The sequence below is a fragment of the Equus asinus genome, chromosome 9 (genome assembly GCF_041296235.1).
Source record: "Equus asinus isolate D_3611 breed Donkey chromosome 9, EquAss-T2T_v2, whole genome shotgun sequence".
Taxonomy (NCBI): Eukaryota; Metazoa; Chordata; class Mammalia; order Perissodactyla; family Equidae; genus Equus; species Equus asinus.
The window spans coordinates 91,447,096-91,464,118 of record NC_091798.1 but is presented as its reverse complement, the minus strand read 5'-3'; the positions used below and the strand labels follow the sequence as shown (position 1 = coordinate 91,464,118).

Sequence of the window (17,023 nt, the reverse complement as noted above, 5' to 3'; positions counted from 1 at the left end):
TCTGAAGCTCTCTTGGTCATTTGTCCAGGCAACCGAGCTGGAAACCTCCTTGTCAGTCACTAAGTTAGTCCCGATGATTTGTGCTTCCTGTCATGGTGTATGTGTCTTCTGCTTTTAAGCCAATTTCTTTTTGTGTCCATCACTTTTTGCCCATCTGTTGTCTTTTTCCTAAGTGGACATAATATTCAGGTATAGAGTTAGAATTTTTATTTTCTTACTACATAGAAGTTTATTTTCTGGCTTCTTATTTTTCCTCCCTAAAAGCTCCACTTCTCTGTTGCTTTTTCCCCAAGGTGGGTGGGACAAGATTGCTTTTTATTCATGAGGGTTTGCGTTTCCTCCTTCTGTAAGGGTTTGCCACAGAAAAAAACTTTTCTCTATTTCTGATGTCTATTTCAATACAAAACAATGATGAAATTGTTAGACAAGTGAGATGGTACTTAATTATCTGTCTGGAAATTCTTACACATCTCAAGGGCTTTCTTAGTGGGAATTCACTGTGGATGGCAATTAGGGTGCCCAGCTCCCCAGCGTGCTATCTGGGCAGGTTCTGCAGGCACGCTGTCTAGCCGGCGCAGGGCTGTGCTGGCCTGCGGCCCCCTCTCCTTCCACTTCCTGCTTCGACGGCCACTCCACCCAGGTGGCTGCTGTTCTGACCCCAGAGCTAGCAGACAGTAAAGAAACTGACTTCTAACAAAAGGATCTTAGTTTAAAAAACTTTTTAACACGACTTCTTGTTAAGGTGTAAGGATTTTGAAGCCCCGGGGTCTGCTGCCTTCAGATCACAGGGGCATTGATACTTCTCAGAACCAAGAAATGTAGAGACTCCAGAGTGGGGACATTTGACAGAGGCAGCAGTCCCCAGCTGCCTTTGGTCCTGAGAAGATATTCTGAATGGCAGGGCTCTAATTAATTATTAACCTACATATCAAACGAGGCAGCACAGCCAAGCCCAAAAGCAAATGCTGCCACCTGGTGAGCTGCGTGCAGGTTGAGCCTGGTGACCAGGACCTGGGAGGAAAGGGGTCTAGCCAAGGGAAACCTATGTGGAGCTGTGAGAAGACTTGGTGGGATTCTTACTGGTTCTGGTGTAATTGGAACGGTTTCCTTAAGCGTATTGGGTAATAGTATGTGTACAGAGTAGGTGGTTGCTTAATTGAGTGCTTTAAAATTTTTATTTGGTCATATATGCACATGGTACAAAATGTAAAAGGTCCAAAAGACAGCACTCAGTGGAAATTGTCTTCCTCCTACCCAGTTCCTTCCCAAAGGTCGCCACTCTGGCTACTGTCTTTTCTGGCTTACGAGGGATCCTTGCTGAACAGCTATACGTGGTTGCTAACTACATATATAACCGTACACACACAACTGTGCACACACACACATTACAGTTGTTATACAATTATGTACACAATTGGCAACATGATTAAATATTTTTCAGTAATGATGATTTCCTGCAGTCTCTGAATCTTGTTTTAAACTGAAGGAAAATTAGAATGTGGCGCCAAGCAGAATGGCCATTTGGGAGCATAGGATATGTCCTGAAGAGGAAATGCCTAGCTGTCTGAAATTGTAGCAGTTTACTCCCAAATCTTAAAACCATGACTGGCCCTGCTTGAGGACCTCAGGTGCAAAGGTTGAGCCAGCCCCACTCCTCAGGGTATGGCCCATGGTCTCACTGGTCACACGGTGGCTGCTGGTTTCTGCTGGGCCCCCTAAGAGTTCCTTCTTTTATCCCTGGTCCCCTCCTCCCATAGGTGTCCATTCAGATGTGTGTAAAGTGTCTTACTTAGGTCTGTGTGTATTCTTGTCATGCATCATCTTGTATGTAAGTATTTTTAATTTATGCAAATGCTATGGCTATCTACATCTGTTTCCCTTAGTTTTTTTCACTAGGATCTGAAAATACCATCCTCGTGCATCTAGTTTGTTGCCACCTATCCTTGTGCAGAACTGAGATTTTGAAAATAGGTGAAGCAATTGTGGTGATTTTTACTGCAATTCTTCTTTTACCTTAATTTTTGTTTATCACAAACATTTCAAAACAAATTTAGGAAACCTTAGAATTCCGCCAACCCAGTATATCAACTTTTCTAACTTTCTCATGTGCAAACACACCTGACATAGCAAAAAGTGCATGTGTATTTGTATTGTTGTTCTCTTCACTTTACTATATCAACTTTCCTCCATTTTGCTAAGTTGTCGTCATAAATTTTAATGGCCGCATAATATTTCATCTGTATTATGCACCATAACTTCACAATCTCTTCTGTGAAACAACTTTTAGGTTATTTTTTAATATCGCTGTAATTAATACCTTCATGCATATGGTTTGTCTTTGTTGTTGTTTTGTTCTCATGTTATTTAGCTGGAATAGGTGTGCACTAGGGATCATGGAGTTCTCTGGCTGCTGTTGCAAGTTGCCACGTTCTGCCTCTCACTATGTTCCCAGAAGTGAGTGCACTGTCTGTCTCCATTAACATAGCCTTCTTTTATTTTCAGTGTTATAATTAGAGCTGTTGCCATAGGAATCAATTTATCGAATGTCGTGATGGTCAGCAGAGAAATAAGGAACTGCAGGTTCTCTGTCTTCCAAACGAGGCGCAGAGATACCATCTGCTACCTGTAGCGCACATCCTTTCTACTCCGCCATCCCTGCTGGCACGAGCGTGGCATTGGCTTAATCCTCAGCCCTTCCACGCTCTGTGGTCTGGGTTGTCAGTAGCCAGTGGGTGAGCAGCTCTGCTTCAGTCTGGGCTGGGGTGTGTGTGACCTGTGACCTGTAAACATGGGCACACGTGAAAACGAATGGTGCTTAGAATGCTTCCACAGGCCGCTCCTTCTACGGGGCTTGCTGCTTATCAAGATCGTGTCCCAGTGAGGGGGAAGAGTGGGAGTGGGGAGTGAGAGGCATTTGCAGGAACATATGTTAGCTTCTTTTCATTCTCCTCTTAGTGACAATGATTGATGGCATCCAGTGAGTCCCCATTTGTCACTTCCTTGGTACAGCTGGTAGTGGGGGTGGGGGAGATCAGTAAGGGCTGGGTGAAGGATGGAGCTAGAGGAGAAAGGGGCTCTCTATGACATTTCTCACCGTTACACTTTGTGGTAGTGTCTGCTCGTGATGTTACTTCACTGCTACCTGCTGAGAGCTACTCCTTGTGGTCTTTTAGACTCTAGAAGAATCAGTCTTCACAGCCCGGCTTCATTCCCATCTCCAGGAAAGGGCTAACTTGGACCACAAGACACCTGCAGCCTAAGGGGAGGAAGAGAAGGAATGAAACCCGTACTGGATGCAGCTTTTGCCGATTATGCTTCTTATGTTTTGAAATAGGGCCTGGCTTTTGCTATGGCATTCTCTTGGTGTTCTAGAATGTCCATTATTTAACAATTCCATATTGAAAATTTGGTTAGCAAGTAGGAAAGGGCTGTGAAAAGGAGAGTTGAGGGTAGGACGGAGTTGTGGCAAATTAGGTGAGTTTACAACGATCTCATTAAGCTTGCTGCTTTCGTTTTCCTGCCTGTGTTGGGGCAAAGCAATGTTTAAAAGTGCAAGAACAGTGATGATTTTGGGGTTAGATCATGTGCACAGTGCAGACACACCCAGGAAGGAGAATCTGCCTCATCAAGTTTTCAGTTGGTAGTTAGGCCAAAATTTCTGCAGAAGGCTCAGATGAGTGTTGATTTGCTGGGAAACTGCTGCCGAGTACTTTCGGTTCTTTCTTCTTTACTTTTCCTCTGAACCCAGCTCATGGTTAACTTGCATAATGGAAGGCGCTTTGCACGGCAAATGAGCGTTACAGCCTAATCTCCCCTGTAGCAGGTTCTAGGGAGGCAGAGTCCGGCTCTTGAGTTCAGTTCTCCAAGGCACTTTGATCCGCTGGTTTCCTACAGGGCGTCTGTGCCCCAGCCGTCTCCACCCAGAGGACTGTGGATCTCACCTGTTCAGGTCGGTGTGGCCAGGCTGCTTAGGTGCACGGGGCAGACTCTCCATGGAGAACACGTGGTATCTGGTGGATCCTTCGGAACATTATACTCTGAGCTGATGCTCGCCTGCCTACCTCCTTTTTCTTCCTTTTTGTGAACAATTGTTTCTTGAACACCTGTTACGTGGTGGGTACTTTTTTACCAGATGACTCTCCACATGGCATTTGTTTTAGTTCTTATGACATCTCTGAAGTGGCTGGTGTTGTACCCAATTTCCTGAAAGAGGAAATTGTGGCCCAGGGAGATGGTTGCACGCCAAGGTAATCATGACTAAGGTGCAGAACCAAGTTTGAAGCCAGGTTTTCAGGAACTCAAAGTCTGCTGCTCAGCTGTACCCCTCAGACACCCCTGAAAGTGACAGCAGCCTCTTCAGTCACTCCCAAAGAGTATGTTCCCTTCATCTGTGTTAAAGCACAGGTACACCTCACTTTGGGAAAACAGAGTCTAGGAAGATCTGAGCTGGCTTCTTTTAGTTTTAGGACAGGCTTCACTGTGAGTTTCCGCTTAAGCAACAAACATTCCTAGGAAGTGAGCTGAAGCCCTGTTCACCGCATTCATCTTAAACAATTTGTCAGAGCAGATGGAGTGTGGCGGATGTGGGCGCTATGGAGGTGACAACCTAGATTGAAATCTCCGCTTATTGACTGCGTAACCTTGAGCAAGTTATTTCACTCTCTGAGCCACTTTCCTTCTCCATTAAAGGGGAAAAATACCCATCTCATCGGGTGGTGTGAGAATACATTCACATAAGTGCCAAGTACCTGCTCAGTGCTGGGCAGTGTGCTAAGCAAATGGGAGCTGTGACGGTTTGTGGTTGGCGTTATCAGTATTGTGGGAGCCCCGTCATATAGTCAAATGCCGTGTAACAGCGTTTCGGTCAACCACGGACTGAGTGTACAACAGTGGTCCCATAAGATGGGTACCATACAGCCTAGGCGTGCAGTAGGCTGTACCATGTAGGTTTGTGTAGTACACCCTCTGATGTTTGCACAATGATGTAATTGCCTAACAATGCATTTCTCGGAACGTATTCCCATCTTTACGCGACACATGACTGTAATGGAAACCTGGCTCGTGAACATATGTAAATATTTGTATAGCCCCCACTAAATACCATTTAAGTCTATAACTTGTGTAATGCAATAGGGTGTGTGTGTGTGTGTTGGCAGGAGATGGGGAGATGGGGATGGCTTGAATTAGCTCAGGGGATGGTAAGACTGTGACGAGAGAAGTCACGTTTGACGTTTGACGTAGTAAAACGCTGGCTTAGTTGCTGCCCCGTGGATGTGTGTATGGCAGGGGCCAGCTGGACAAATAGAGCTAAAGAACAGATGTGAACAGTAAGTTTTGCTGGCAGTTGGGCAGAGAGTGGCCCTGGGTGTAGCAGTGAGCAGTGAAAGCTACGACAGCTGCTACTACAGGTACTGATTCTGTGCCAGGCGCCCTTCTCCTGCTTTTCTTCCATGAACTCACAACAACCCTCTGAAGCAGTGCTGTTAATATCCCCAACTTACAGATTGGGAAACTGAGACAAGATGAGCTAAGTCAGTTCCCCCGGCACACAGCTGGTGAGTGGCAGAACTTGGTTTCAATGTCAGGTGTCTGACTCTGGGGTTTGTGCCTTTAACCACTGTGCTACGTGCCTCCCCAAAGACAGACAAGGTCTTTGCTCTTACGGAGTTTACAATCCAAGTAGGTGAGTCCATCAAACACATCAATAGGATATAATCTATATCCTATTGTAGTAATAAACCGAATGAAGAGAAGTAAAATTGGGGAAGGGGTTCTAGAGGGTGATGGGTGTTGATGTTTAGCCAGTGTATTATTTGCTTGGGCTGCCATAACAAAGTATCACAGACTGAGTGGCTTAAACAACATGGATTTATTTTCTCATAGTTCTCGAGACTGGACATTCAAGATCAAGGTGTCAGTGGGATCAGCTTCTCCTGAGTCCTCTCTTCTTGACTTACTGATGGCTGCCTTCTCGTTGTGTCCTCAATGGTTTTCCTTCTGTGCAGCACAGCCCTGGTGTCTCGCTCTCTGTCCTAATCTCCTCTTAAGTACATCCGTCGTGGGATTAGGGCCCACCCAAATGGCCTCATTTTAACTTAATCACCTCTTAAAGGATCCTTCTCTGAATACAGTCACATTCTGAGGCCCTAGGGGTTAGGACTTCGATATATGAGTTTGGAGGGGACACAATTCTGCCCGTGATGCTCTAGCCTTTGTACCCCCAAAATTTGTGTCCTCCTTCTGTACAAAATGCATTCATTCACATCCCAGGAGCCCCCAAATTTTAACCCATTCTAGCGTCAACTCCAAGTGCCAAATCTTACCCAAATCTCATCTAAATCAAGTGTTGGGGGGACTTGATGTATGAGTCATCCTGAAGTAAAAACTCCTGTGAGCCTGTGAAACCAGGTAAGTTACGTGCATCCAAAATAGGGTGATGGGACGAACGATAGACATTCCCAGTCTAAAAGGGAGAACTTGGAAAGAAGAAAGGGGTCATGGATTCCGAGCAAGTCCAAAACCCAGCAGGGCAAATTCCACTAGATTTTAAGGCTCGAGAGTAATCCACTTGATGCTCTGTCCTTTGGGCCCACCACAGTGGCGTCCCTGCCTTCCAGATCCACTGGGGCAGCAGCCTGGCCCCCCGAAACCAAGGAGGAGACACTCTGGGCCTGTGGTGGGAGTGGCAGCCCTGTCAATCTCTGAATCACCTTCAGGGTCATTCTTCCCTTATCCTGATGGATGACACATGACACTGCCGGATAGCTCTTCTGTCCCATCCTGTAGAATCCCAGAAGTGTGGCAGCCTTCCTTCATTTTTGCTGTCTGTCTCCTTGAGTCTAAGCTGGCAGGGTCTCTGCTGGTATAACCCATCTCTGTTCCCGCCTTCCGCTGAGGCGGCTGATTAGATCGATGAGTCATACTCTTTATGCACTGACTGTCCAGCCACACCCTTGGTGTTCCCACCATAACACACACTCTCTCATTTTTCGAAATATGGATAGACCAAGAATTTTCCAAATCTTCAAGTTCTTGTTTGTTTTTACTTAACAATTTCTTCTTCAATTTCTCTCTCCTCTTGCATCTTACTGTAGGCAGCAGGGATGATTCAGGTTGCACTCTTGATTTGTTAATGTTTCATTTATTGTTTGTATTGGTTAATAACGATTCCTCCTTCACTTTCCAAGCCTTGGAGCCAGGCTGTTGACCTGGTTGGAGGTACGTGGAAAGATACACGTACTTAATGTTGTCCCGAAGAGGGAATCATATTGGCGAAGGATCTCAACCAGTGTGCTTTAAAAAGAAAAAAATTGAGGGTATTTTCTTTTTGTCTTCTTGTGCTTCCCTCCCCCATCACCAACTAGATTCAACCACAAACTACCGTTTTCTCCTCTGCTCCCATTACCCTATTTTTATCACTATTTTTTTAGTGTTTGCTACCACAAGTCTCCATTTTGGCTCAAATGTTAGGTGTGGTCAGCAAACAAGCTCTTGCTTTTTATATATTGGTAGAATACATCCACTGTATTCCGTTATTATCTATTATTAAAAATATTACATGCTTATGATAAAATAAGATACAGGAAAAGATAAGAACCTCACCAATAGTATGATTACAAAGGGCAAACCACTGTTAATATTTTGCTATATGTTTTCCAGTCTGTGTACATTTAGATATATGTAATTTTAGAAATGTCTTATTGTATAATTTTGCGTTCTGTTTTCTCTTAATTTACCACCAATATTTTTCCATTTTCTTAAATAATCTATGAAAATATCTTAAGCAGCTACATAACCTTCTATCCAGTGGATAAAGATGATTTTGTTAGACACTTAGGTTGTTTCCAGTTTTGTGTTGCACAAAAATCTTGGACCTTAGCTGTATTTATTAAGCTATACTCACAAAGTAAAATATCTGGGTGGTATTTTACGTTTCCTGATGTATTCCTTCAAGAAGCAATATAGTGTGGTGGTTAATGTGCAGATTTCAGAGTGATCTATGAGTTCATATTTTGGTTTTTCCACTGATGTGATCTTGGATAAGATATTTCATCTTTCTTGGTATCTGACTCCTTATTCTTTTTTAATGAAGATAATTCACTGGGTTATGGGAAGAGTAAATGAAATTTTTTAAAGCACCCATGCCTTAAACTTAATCGGAGTGCAGTAATTATTTACTTTTATATCATCACATTGCTTTTCAAAAAGTTTGTACCAATAGTTCATAACTGTTTGAACGTATTGAGGAGAAGGTTGTATAACGGAGAACCTACGGGCGCATAAATTGGAACCAGTAAAGGGCATAAAACATGGAAGATGCCAGGGAGGTGTGACTTGTGGCTCCTCCCATTCTTACCTGGGATCCCCAGATGCCAGAGGCTCCAAGGCTCCGTATTTTCCTGTTTAAACATTTCAGGCATATATATTTCTTTAATCCCTGCTTAGGTATTAACTATCCTGTGTACACTTAGCTTTTTGTTTTTTCCATGATATGAGTATTATTTCAGAAAAAAGTTTAAGTCAAGGTATTATTAAAACTATTAACTATTTAACACTTGAATCAAGTCATCTAAGATATCAGCCAAAAGCCATGACACTGAACATATTAGATATTGTCTCTCCCCTCCCAACCCAGTGTTGAAGCTTAAGACCAGCCTTTTGCCTAATGTGCTCAGTAACATAAAGAACAAGTGCATGCGAGCCAGCCCTGGGGGTCTAGTGGTCAGATTCGGCGCTCACCGCCGCGGCCCGGGTTCGTTTCATGCTCGTGGAACCACCCTGCTCATCTGTCAGCTGTCACGGGGTGGTGGCAGCTCACATAGAGAACTAAACTAACAGCTAGGATAGCAAACTGTGCACTGAGGCTTTAAAAAAGGAAAGCAACAACAACAAGTGTGTGTTTTACATTTTTAAAATTTTTTTCGCTTCATAGGCTCGTTGCTTTATGCAATGTCTGCCTGTGTAGAAATTTTAGCACCTGTAAATGTCATCTTTCTGCTTGTGTGTTTGTATATGTCGGGCCAATTGTCTCTCCAGGCGTGTCGTACTATCAGCGTAATACATCCCAGGTAGATGATTAATTGGGCCAAACCAAAATAGAAGTACAGTAAATGTCTGATTGTTGTCTAGAGTTAGGAAGAATTATGAATAGAGCACATATTTGAGCAACAGTGTATTCTGTGAAATAGTTTTCAATTTTTTTCAAAATTTTATTTCAAAATAATTTTCAGCAATGAATCAGATCTATTACAAATTGGGCTACAAAGTTTGCAGGCTTTCTTTTATCTGTCAGTGCCTCGTGCTATTCTGCTTATTTCTCCTTTTTTCTTATCCCATGTCTAAGGGAACACAGAGGAAGAAGGGTAACACTAACGCATGAAATATCCTTCTCGAAGAAATAATTCACCCAAAAAGATTCTTTGAAAAACTTGTTTGTTTAGAGACGGGAACCATACGAATGACTCCCGGGTGCCAGCTCTCTGTGCTGTGCTGGTGCCATTTCCTGTAATCCTCAAAACCCCTTTGAGCTAGTGGCGTCCTAACATCCGTGAGAATCTGAGCCTCATTGCTCAATAAACTGAGGGGCTTTGCCTGATTCACCATTTGGAACAGAACTGGAAAGTACTAGATGCTCAAAAATATTAACTGGACTAATGGATTAATCTGTTGAGTTTACATGTCTGGTAAGGGACTGGGCCAGATTCAACTTAGGGACTTGCTAATAACAATTGTTGTCAGTGTTTGCTGGGTTCTTCCTGTGTGCCGGGCACAGAGCTACACGTTACACGGATTCCTGTTTACTCCTGACAGTGGTCCTCCAAGGGCAGATGCTTTAAATATCCTCATTTTACAGAGAAATCACTGGTATCGTGCTAGAACTAGGATTTGAACCCCAAGAGTGTCACCCCAGGGCCCGTGATTTTAGTTAACCAAATTACACTGCTTCTGTCAGTTGCCTGCCATTTCCTTATAGGAAATGTTACCAAGGGTTCTGGGGAAAAACAGAGTTGTGTGGTCAAAAAACAGGGGGAACATGGGGTTAAAAGAAATGAAACTTGGTTCCAGACTTTAGGAATTCTCAGAGCTTTCAGGATGCTAATGCAACTTATCAATCCTTGAGAGAGGACATAGAATGCAACATTTTCTGAATGTGCTTAGTCCCCTTTGTCCCCCCAGGACACTATTAGCATCTCCCTGAGCCAGTATTCTGTGGAACAACTCATGAAATGCTTGCCAAACTCAACAGATCCTGCTACATCATCTCCCTCCTAAAGAGGAGGGTGAGAAAGAAGTCCTCAGAAGTCTGCTCCTTCCTGGTAGGGCTTGGAGTCATACATGGATTCTTTTCATGGTATTGTATGTCTGTGTTTTAAAGAAAATAATTAGCATTATTTTAACATTTCATGTAATTTTCTTAGAGTGAACCAAATGAGTTTTGTTGAGAAAAGGATGGGGGCCGTGGGTACCCACGTCAGTTGTGCAATGTGTGTTTTTCTACGTCCCTGTTTCCCTGAGCTAATAAAGTGATAGAATCGTGGTGACAGTGCTTTGCATCAGCCTCCAGTGAATGGAAAGGTTACCATGAGAACTTAATCTAGTCCTTCTGACATTGTACTTCCTATGGCGCAAAGAGTGACCAATTATATTCTACGTATAGAAATATCTGGTCTTTGTTTTTATTCTTTTGTAAAATATTTCATGTGCTGATTTTCCAAAACATTTAGGGAGAGAAATTGACTTGTAATACTTGAAAGTTCATGGAACAGGGCACTGCATTGAAACAGGGTTTGTCCAGAAAAAACACACTTTCCCTTTTTTGGCCAGCAGTTCTACTTTGGGGACGTTGATTCCGTAGAGCGCTGCGTGATAGAGACCAAGATTTATAGTTGGTGATTTCCTGAATAACAACTCAGATAGCAAATGCCTCAACGAAACAACTTTCATATGTTCTGCAAGGCACAAAGTAACGCAGTAAAACGGATCATTTGTCTCAGGATTTTTATGAGTTTCTTTTTTTGTCTCTTGCAAGACAAAATGACATTAATTATTTTCCCTTTCGGCTTTGACCTAAAATTGGAAAAATATCACCTTTCTCCCAGCGTCCTCTCACTTCCCCCTTCTTCTCCCTGCCTCACGTGGATCAGACCATCTACATTTACGCATAGAGATACTTATGGAAACCACCTCAACTCCAAGAAAAGGTTGAAGAGAGATTGCTTGAATGATAAAAAGGAAATTCCTCTTCCTTTCCTTTAGTTTCTCTGTGCCTGCTAAGTGGGCCACGTTTTCCCTGCAGAGAGGAGGAAGAATAGCAATACTAGTAGGAATTTGTCGCTCCACCCTGGCATAGAAGGAAGATAAAGTTCTCCAACAACCTTGAGATGCTCATAAGAGCTTCAACTTTGGCTCGGGGATGAGACATTCACATCTTGGTGCTGTGGTTCAGGAGGAGTAATCAATAGAAGTCATAGGGAAGAAGCAATAAATGCAAGGACAGCAGGAAGTGACACAGGCCAATTGTGGTCTTCATTTCCATGTGTCATTAAGTCAAATTTGAAGATAGGCTTTTGGTGACATATGAGGTCTTTCCAGCTTGGTTGTATGTACACATATTTTCTGTGTACATAAATCTTAGAGGTATGAATCATTGAAATAGAATTGAGAGTCTGGAAGTAACTTTTCACATTTACGGATAACTGATTTTCACAAGGGTGCTAAGGCAATTTAATAGAGGAAAATGTCATCTTTTCAGCAAATCGTGCTCGGACAACTGGGTATCCACATGCCAAGGAATGAATTTGAATCCTTACCTCTCATTGTATACAAAAAATAACTCAAAATGGATCAAAGGCCTAAATATAAGAATTAAAACTATAAAACTCTTAGAAGAAAACATAGGTGAAAATTTGTGATCTTCAGTTAGGCAATGGTTTCTTAGACATGACACCAAAAGTCCAAGCAACAAGAGAATAGATAAATGGGACTTAGTCAAAATTAAAAACGTCTTATGCTTCAAAAGATACCATCAAGAAAGTGAAAAGACAATATACAGAATGGAGAAATATTTTCAAATCATACACCTGGTAAGGGATTTGTATACCATATACATAAAGAACTCTTATAACTCAATTATAAAAGGACAACCCAACCAAAACTTGGGCAATGGATTTGATATTACTCTGAAGAAGATATACAGATGGGTGGTAAGCACGTAAAAAGATGCTGAATATCATTAATCATCAGAGAAATGAAAATCAAAACCATAATGAGATGCCTCCTTGCATCTACTAGGATGGCTATAATCAAAAAGACAGCTAAGTGTTGGCAAGGAGGTGGGGAGATTCAAATCCTCACACACTACTGGTAGGAAGGTAAAATGTTGCAGTTGCTTCGGAAGACAGCCTGAAAGTTCCTAAAAAGATTAAACAGAGTTACTTATGATCAAGTAATCCCACTCCTAGGTATATATCCAAGAGAAATGAGAACATATGTCCATGCAAAAACTTGTACATGATGTTTATAGCAGCATTATTCATAATAACCAAAAAGTGGAAATAACACAGATGTCCATAAACTGAAAAATGGATAAATGAAATGTGATATATCCATACAGTGGAGTGTTATTCAGTAATAAAAAGGAGTATAGTACTAAGACATTTTACACCATGGATGAACCTTGAAAACGTTGTGCTAAGTGAAACAAGCCAATCACAAAGGCCACATGTTGTATGAGTCCATTTATATGAAATGTCCAGAATGAACAGATCTATAGACAGAAGTCAGATTAGTGGGTTTGGGTTTGGGAGTAAATGGGGAGTGACTGTTAATGAGTGTAGGGTTTCTTTTTGAAATTATGAAGTGTTCTAAAGTTGGTATGGTGGTGGTCTCACAACCCTGACAATGTGCTGAAAATCATTGCATTGTACATCTTAAATGGGTGAGTGTATGGTGTGTGGATTATCTCAATAAAGCTATTAAAACAAAATCATATTACATAATTACAGTGTCATTGGATTCCATTATCATTTTAGACTCATGGACTAAAAACTCAGCTCAGAGTTTCAAGTGACTTGTTCCAGTACACCTAGCTCTTGGCCGTAGAGCCAGACTTCCTGAACATCAGGCCAGTTGTCTCTACATTGTGATTGTTATAGGAAGTTTGACCCCAACAGATCATAAAAATCACACTTAGGATTTTTATTGGTTTGGCTGGGTAATGCCAGCTTACCAGGTAACAAGTAAGCCATGGAGGTTAGGTCAGCAGTAGAAGTTTAATTCTTTCTCATGTAAGGTGGTGCAAGGCAAGGATGAGGGGGTACTGGGGGTTCTTTACCACACGGTCAGGGACCCAGGCTGATGGAGGTTTTTCCACCTTCTCTTTCAAGATTGCCGTGGGCTCTAGTATCCAGCTAGCAGACAGGGAGGCAGGAGTGGAGGCTCGTCCATGGGAGGCCTTCCTGAGGCAGGCTCAGGGGTGGTGCACATCATTTCCCCTCACATCTGGTGATCGTGACCCAGCCACTTGGCCCAACACAGATACTGTGGGCATGGGAAATGCAGACCTTGGCCAGCAGCCTCTCCTAGCTGTCTCCAGCCCCTGGGAAGAACCATTTGGTGTCTGTGCTCCAAGTTCTCTTGCCTTACACTTCTGGAAAATACATCAGAGGGATGTTCAGCCCACATGATGACTGGATGCTGGTTTAGAAATTTGCATATTGTGATTCCTGCTTCGTTGTGAGGTATTTTAATACCTTTAGAGCAATGTTGATCCAGCTGGTTATTCTGTCAACAGAGTTTACCACCTGTCCCAGAAGAGTAGTCTTGCTGTCAGTCAATGTGTATTGATCATATATTGACTAGTAATGTTTCCAAGTAATATATTTGAAAACCCTTTGAGATCCTGTCTAGGCTTGCAGGGAGTTCTTGAGGAGGTGAGTCCATTTGCATAGACTCTAGGCTTCCCATACCCAACGCCTGCTTGCAACAGCACCCACGAGAGGCAGCCCAGGCCACTATCATTTACTGCTGTGAGGTAGGTGACTGAGAAAGAGGTGACAGAGGGAGTTAGAATAAATGTAGCCCTGGGATATCGGCAGTGAATAGGCTATCCTTGGACCTTACACTGGAAGAGCGGCAGCATGTGCGTCTTCAAACCATGGGACTCTTACTGCTACCCTGAAAGTAGCCTGGAGTGTCTTGTGATCACTTTTATTTTACACTGGGCTGTGGGACCGGACTGAAGGATTCAATCTTGTTTGGTGAATTGTGAGAAGTTAAAGTTGGAATTAAAGGGGCAGAGGGCCCTGGCAGCTTCTTGAGGGCTTTCAGTTACTAGCTGTGTGGCCTTGGGCTTTTCTGAGCCTCAGATTATCATCTGCAAATGGTGATCCTCATAGCACCTCTTCTTAAGGGGTGGTCTTGAGGATTAAATGATAATCTTCATAAAGTATTAAATCCAGGTTTGAATAGCACTAGGTTTAAATAGTACTAGCACAAAATAGTTTCATAAGTACTAGTTATCGTTGATGATAATAGCATCTTCTTTTGACTTTCAAGGTAGTGAAAAGGAGATATCTGCATTGATGCTTACTGTTGCAAAATGATGCTACATTTACAAGTCTTTGGCAATGTCCTAAAAGATTTTTTGGTGCAACTGTGATGCTTGGAAAATTTTTTTCTTAACAGTCAGAATCTTTTCTTTAATGACAATGTTTTGAGTACCCACCATGTGCAAACACATTGCCAGGCACAGGGGGATTATAAAGAGAAAGAAGAGATGGCCTTTGCCTTCGAGTAGCTCGTAATGTCATAAGCGTTAACAGTGGCTACATTTTAGATAGGCTGTAGCCAGCCTCAGTTTTTGGTATGATTAGTTTTTTAAAGCAACTTCACATATGTTCTAATACAGACAAAAATAGGTGTGGTTATCCAAGTCTAAATTATCATACTTCAGAGTTGTTTTCATTTTAGCTTCCTTCCTCTTGGTCCCAACTATCAACTTATCTCCACTACTTCTACTAAAAATTGTCAGTTTACCTGTCCCCCACCCTTCACACATATCCCCCAGTTATGGGATTACTATAAAGCAATTATATATTGTTGTGTGGAAAACAATTTCTTAAATTTTTTCAAGGTAATTATTTCAAAGCAGATTGTTTTAACGAGAAATAGCATGATGCTGTAATTTGCAGTTTATTTAGATTAGAAATTCAGTCTAGTGCAGTGGCTTTTAACTTGGCCAGATTTTTATTAAAAAGGCAACATTATTAGTGATTTCTTAAATTTTTAAAAAATTTATCAAGTCTATAGTACTCTTACCTCTGTTTACTTGAAGGAAGGCTCATGTGTTAATGATCCTCTGAGGGGTCTGGCTATCTAGGTTGGTGCTCACGCTAATAGTTTATGATTTATTTGTGGATCAGTGGCAGGGAGGTGGGGTCTCTGTCGCTGGGAGCCTGCACACCTGCCTTTTGGATCTTGGTAATAGTTCCTTAAGAATGGGTAGGAGTAGCATTATCCTCCTAACCCTGGCAGGTTCTCGGCACCTCAATGTGAAATGTGAACTGGCCTGGCTCCCCTCCTGCTGTGTGTCCTTGAGCCAGTAATGACCTTGGTGCTCTCTTTTGTATAATACTGGCACAGTGTCCTAAGATTTAATCTGATCTTTTTCTGAAATATTTTTTCAGAACCCAATAAATGCTATACCTTCCCGAAAAGTTACAATGTTGTAATAAGTTCCTGGTAGTGGAAAAAGGAATGTGTATTATTTAAAGAAGACTATGTCTGCTTTCCAAATTTTGATGTCCCTTTTCCAAGCCTTCCTACCTTTCCTGGTAGTTGTTCCTGGGCCGAGGCAGTGGCAGATTTTACAGCACCTTGGACTATGCTCTCCCCAAAGCATAACCCCTACAAGAATCTTTTCTGCTAAGAGCCCATAAACTTAGAGTCATTCTTTTCTGTAGTGTCAGCAGGACTAATTCCACCCAAACAGAATGCTTTGGCCTTTTTCCTCTTTGGCACAAAAGGGAATTGGCCGAGTCTCAGATAAAGGTGAGGTTGACGAGCGCTGGCGTGGTCCTGAGTTCAGTGCCTCTGGGCTTGTGCCCCCTTGTTCATCTCGTGCTCTGAATCCTCATCCCACCCAGGAAGTCCTGTCTTCCCATCTATGACACTCGAAGATGTTTCGGGTCCTGCTCCCTTTGTTAACGTCTCCATCACTCATAGTGAGATGCTGCAGCTCTTCATTTACAGAAAGTTACCCAACTGGAGTCACTTTAAGGTTTTTTTGATCCCTTTAGGTGGATGGAAGTCTGCTTAGTTGAAGAATTGCCACCAACCACTGAGCTGGAAGAAGGACTCCGGAACGGAGTTTACCTTGCCAAGTTAGCCAAGTTCTTTGCCCCAAAAATGGTATCGGAGAAGAAGATCTATGATGTGGAGCAAACACGTTATAAGGTAACTGACATCTAATTGGTTTTGGCTTCCAGCTAAAAGTGAAAGTTCAGTTTTTCAGTTCAGTATTTCCTTTCCCTTCTTTTAATGTTTCTACAAGGATTTTGGATGTGGGGGGTGATGCCCTTGTTCTTTGAAGACTGTTAATAATCCCTCTTGAGGCAGCAGCAGTTTTAAAAGCAAAGTGTTTCTGTTTCTGGGCTGAGGCACAGAGACCTTTGATTTGTGGGGCTTCCAAGCCCCCATCATTCCTTCATGAAGGTCATTTTTATTAGCGCCAGTAAATGTAAAGTGGGGACACTTCACCCCCACTTTATTCACCACCACGCAGTTTATTACTCCCCTCGTTCCCATCAGGGAATAAAGTGCCCTGCTGGGACTTGAACTTGTGGCCCTACAGAGTTAGGGCCAATGTGATAAAAAGGGTACTGATGCTGAATAGTCAGGAATTACTTTCCATTTGGTGTTTAAAACAAAATAAGAGTAACCTTTTTGTATGCAGCTAGTTTTAAGAATTATTTCATGGTTAATTTGGGAAGGCATATGGGGGAGAAAGCAAAACCAAAATAAA

At 42.4% G+C, this 17,023-nt stretch overlaps 1 protein-coding gene across 5 annotated transcripts in view; it reads left to right on the top strand.

The window, feature by feature from the left end:
* The window catches only part of IQGAP2 (IQ motif containing GTPase activating protein 2), a 267,741-nt gene that overhangs the window by 114,355 nt on the left and 136,363 nt on the right, over positions 1 to 17,023 (top strand). For 4 of the 5 annotated variants that reach the window (XM_070517917.1, XM_070517918.1, XM_070517919.1 and 1 more), the window contains one exon: positions 16,299 to 16,455. In XM_070517917.1, the coding sequence (XP_070374018.1) occupies positions 16,299 to 16,455 (157 nt within the window). Of the gene's footprint in view, positions 1 to 3,646; positions 3,950 to 16,298; positions 16,456 to 17,023 lie in introns of those variants that run through there. The other variant, XM_070517921.1, reaches the window with a different exon arrangement.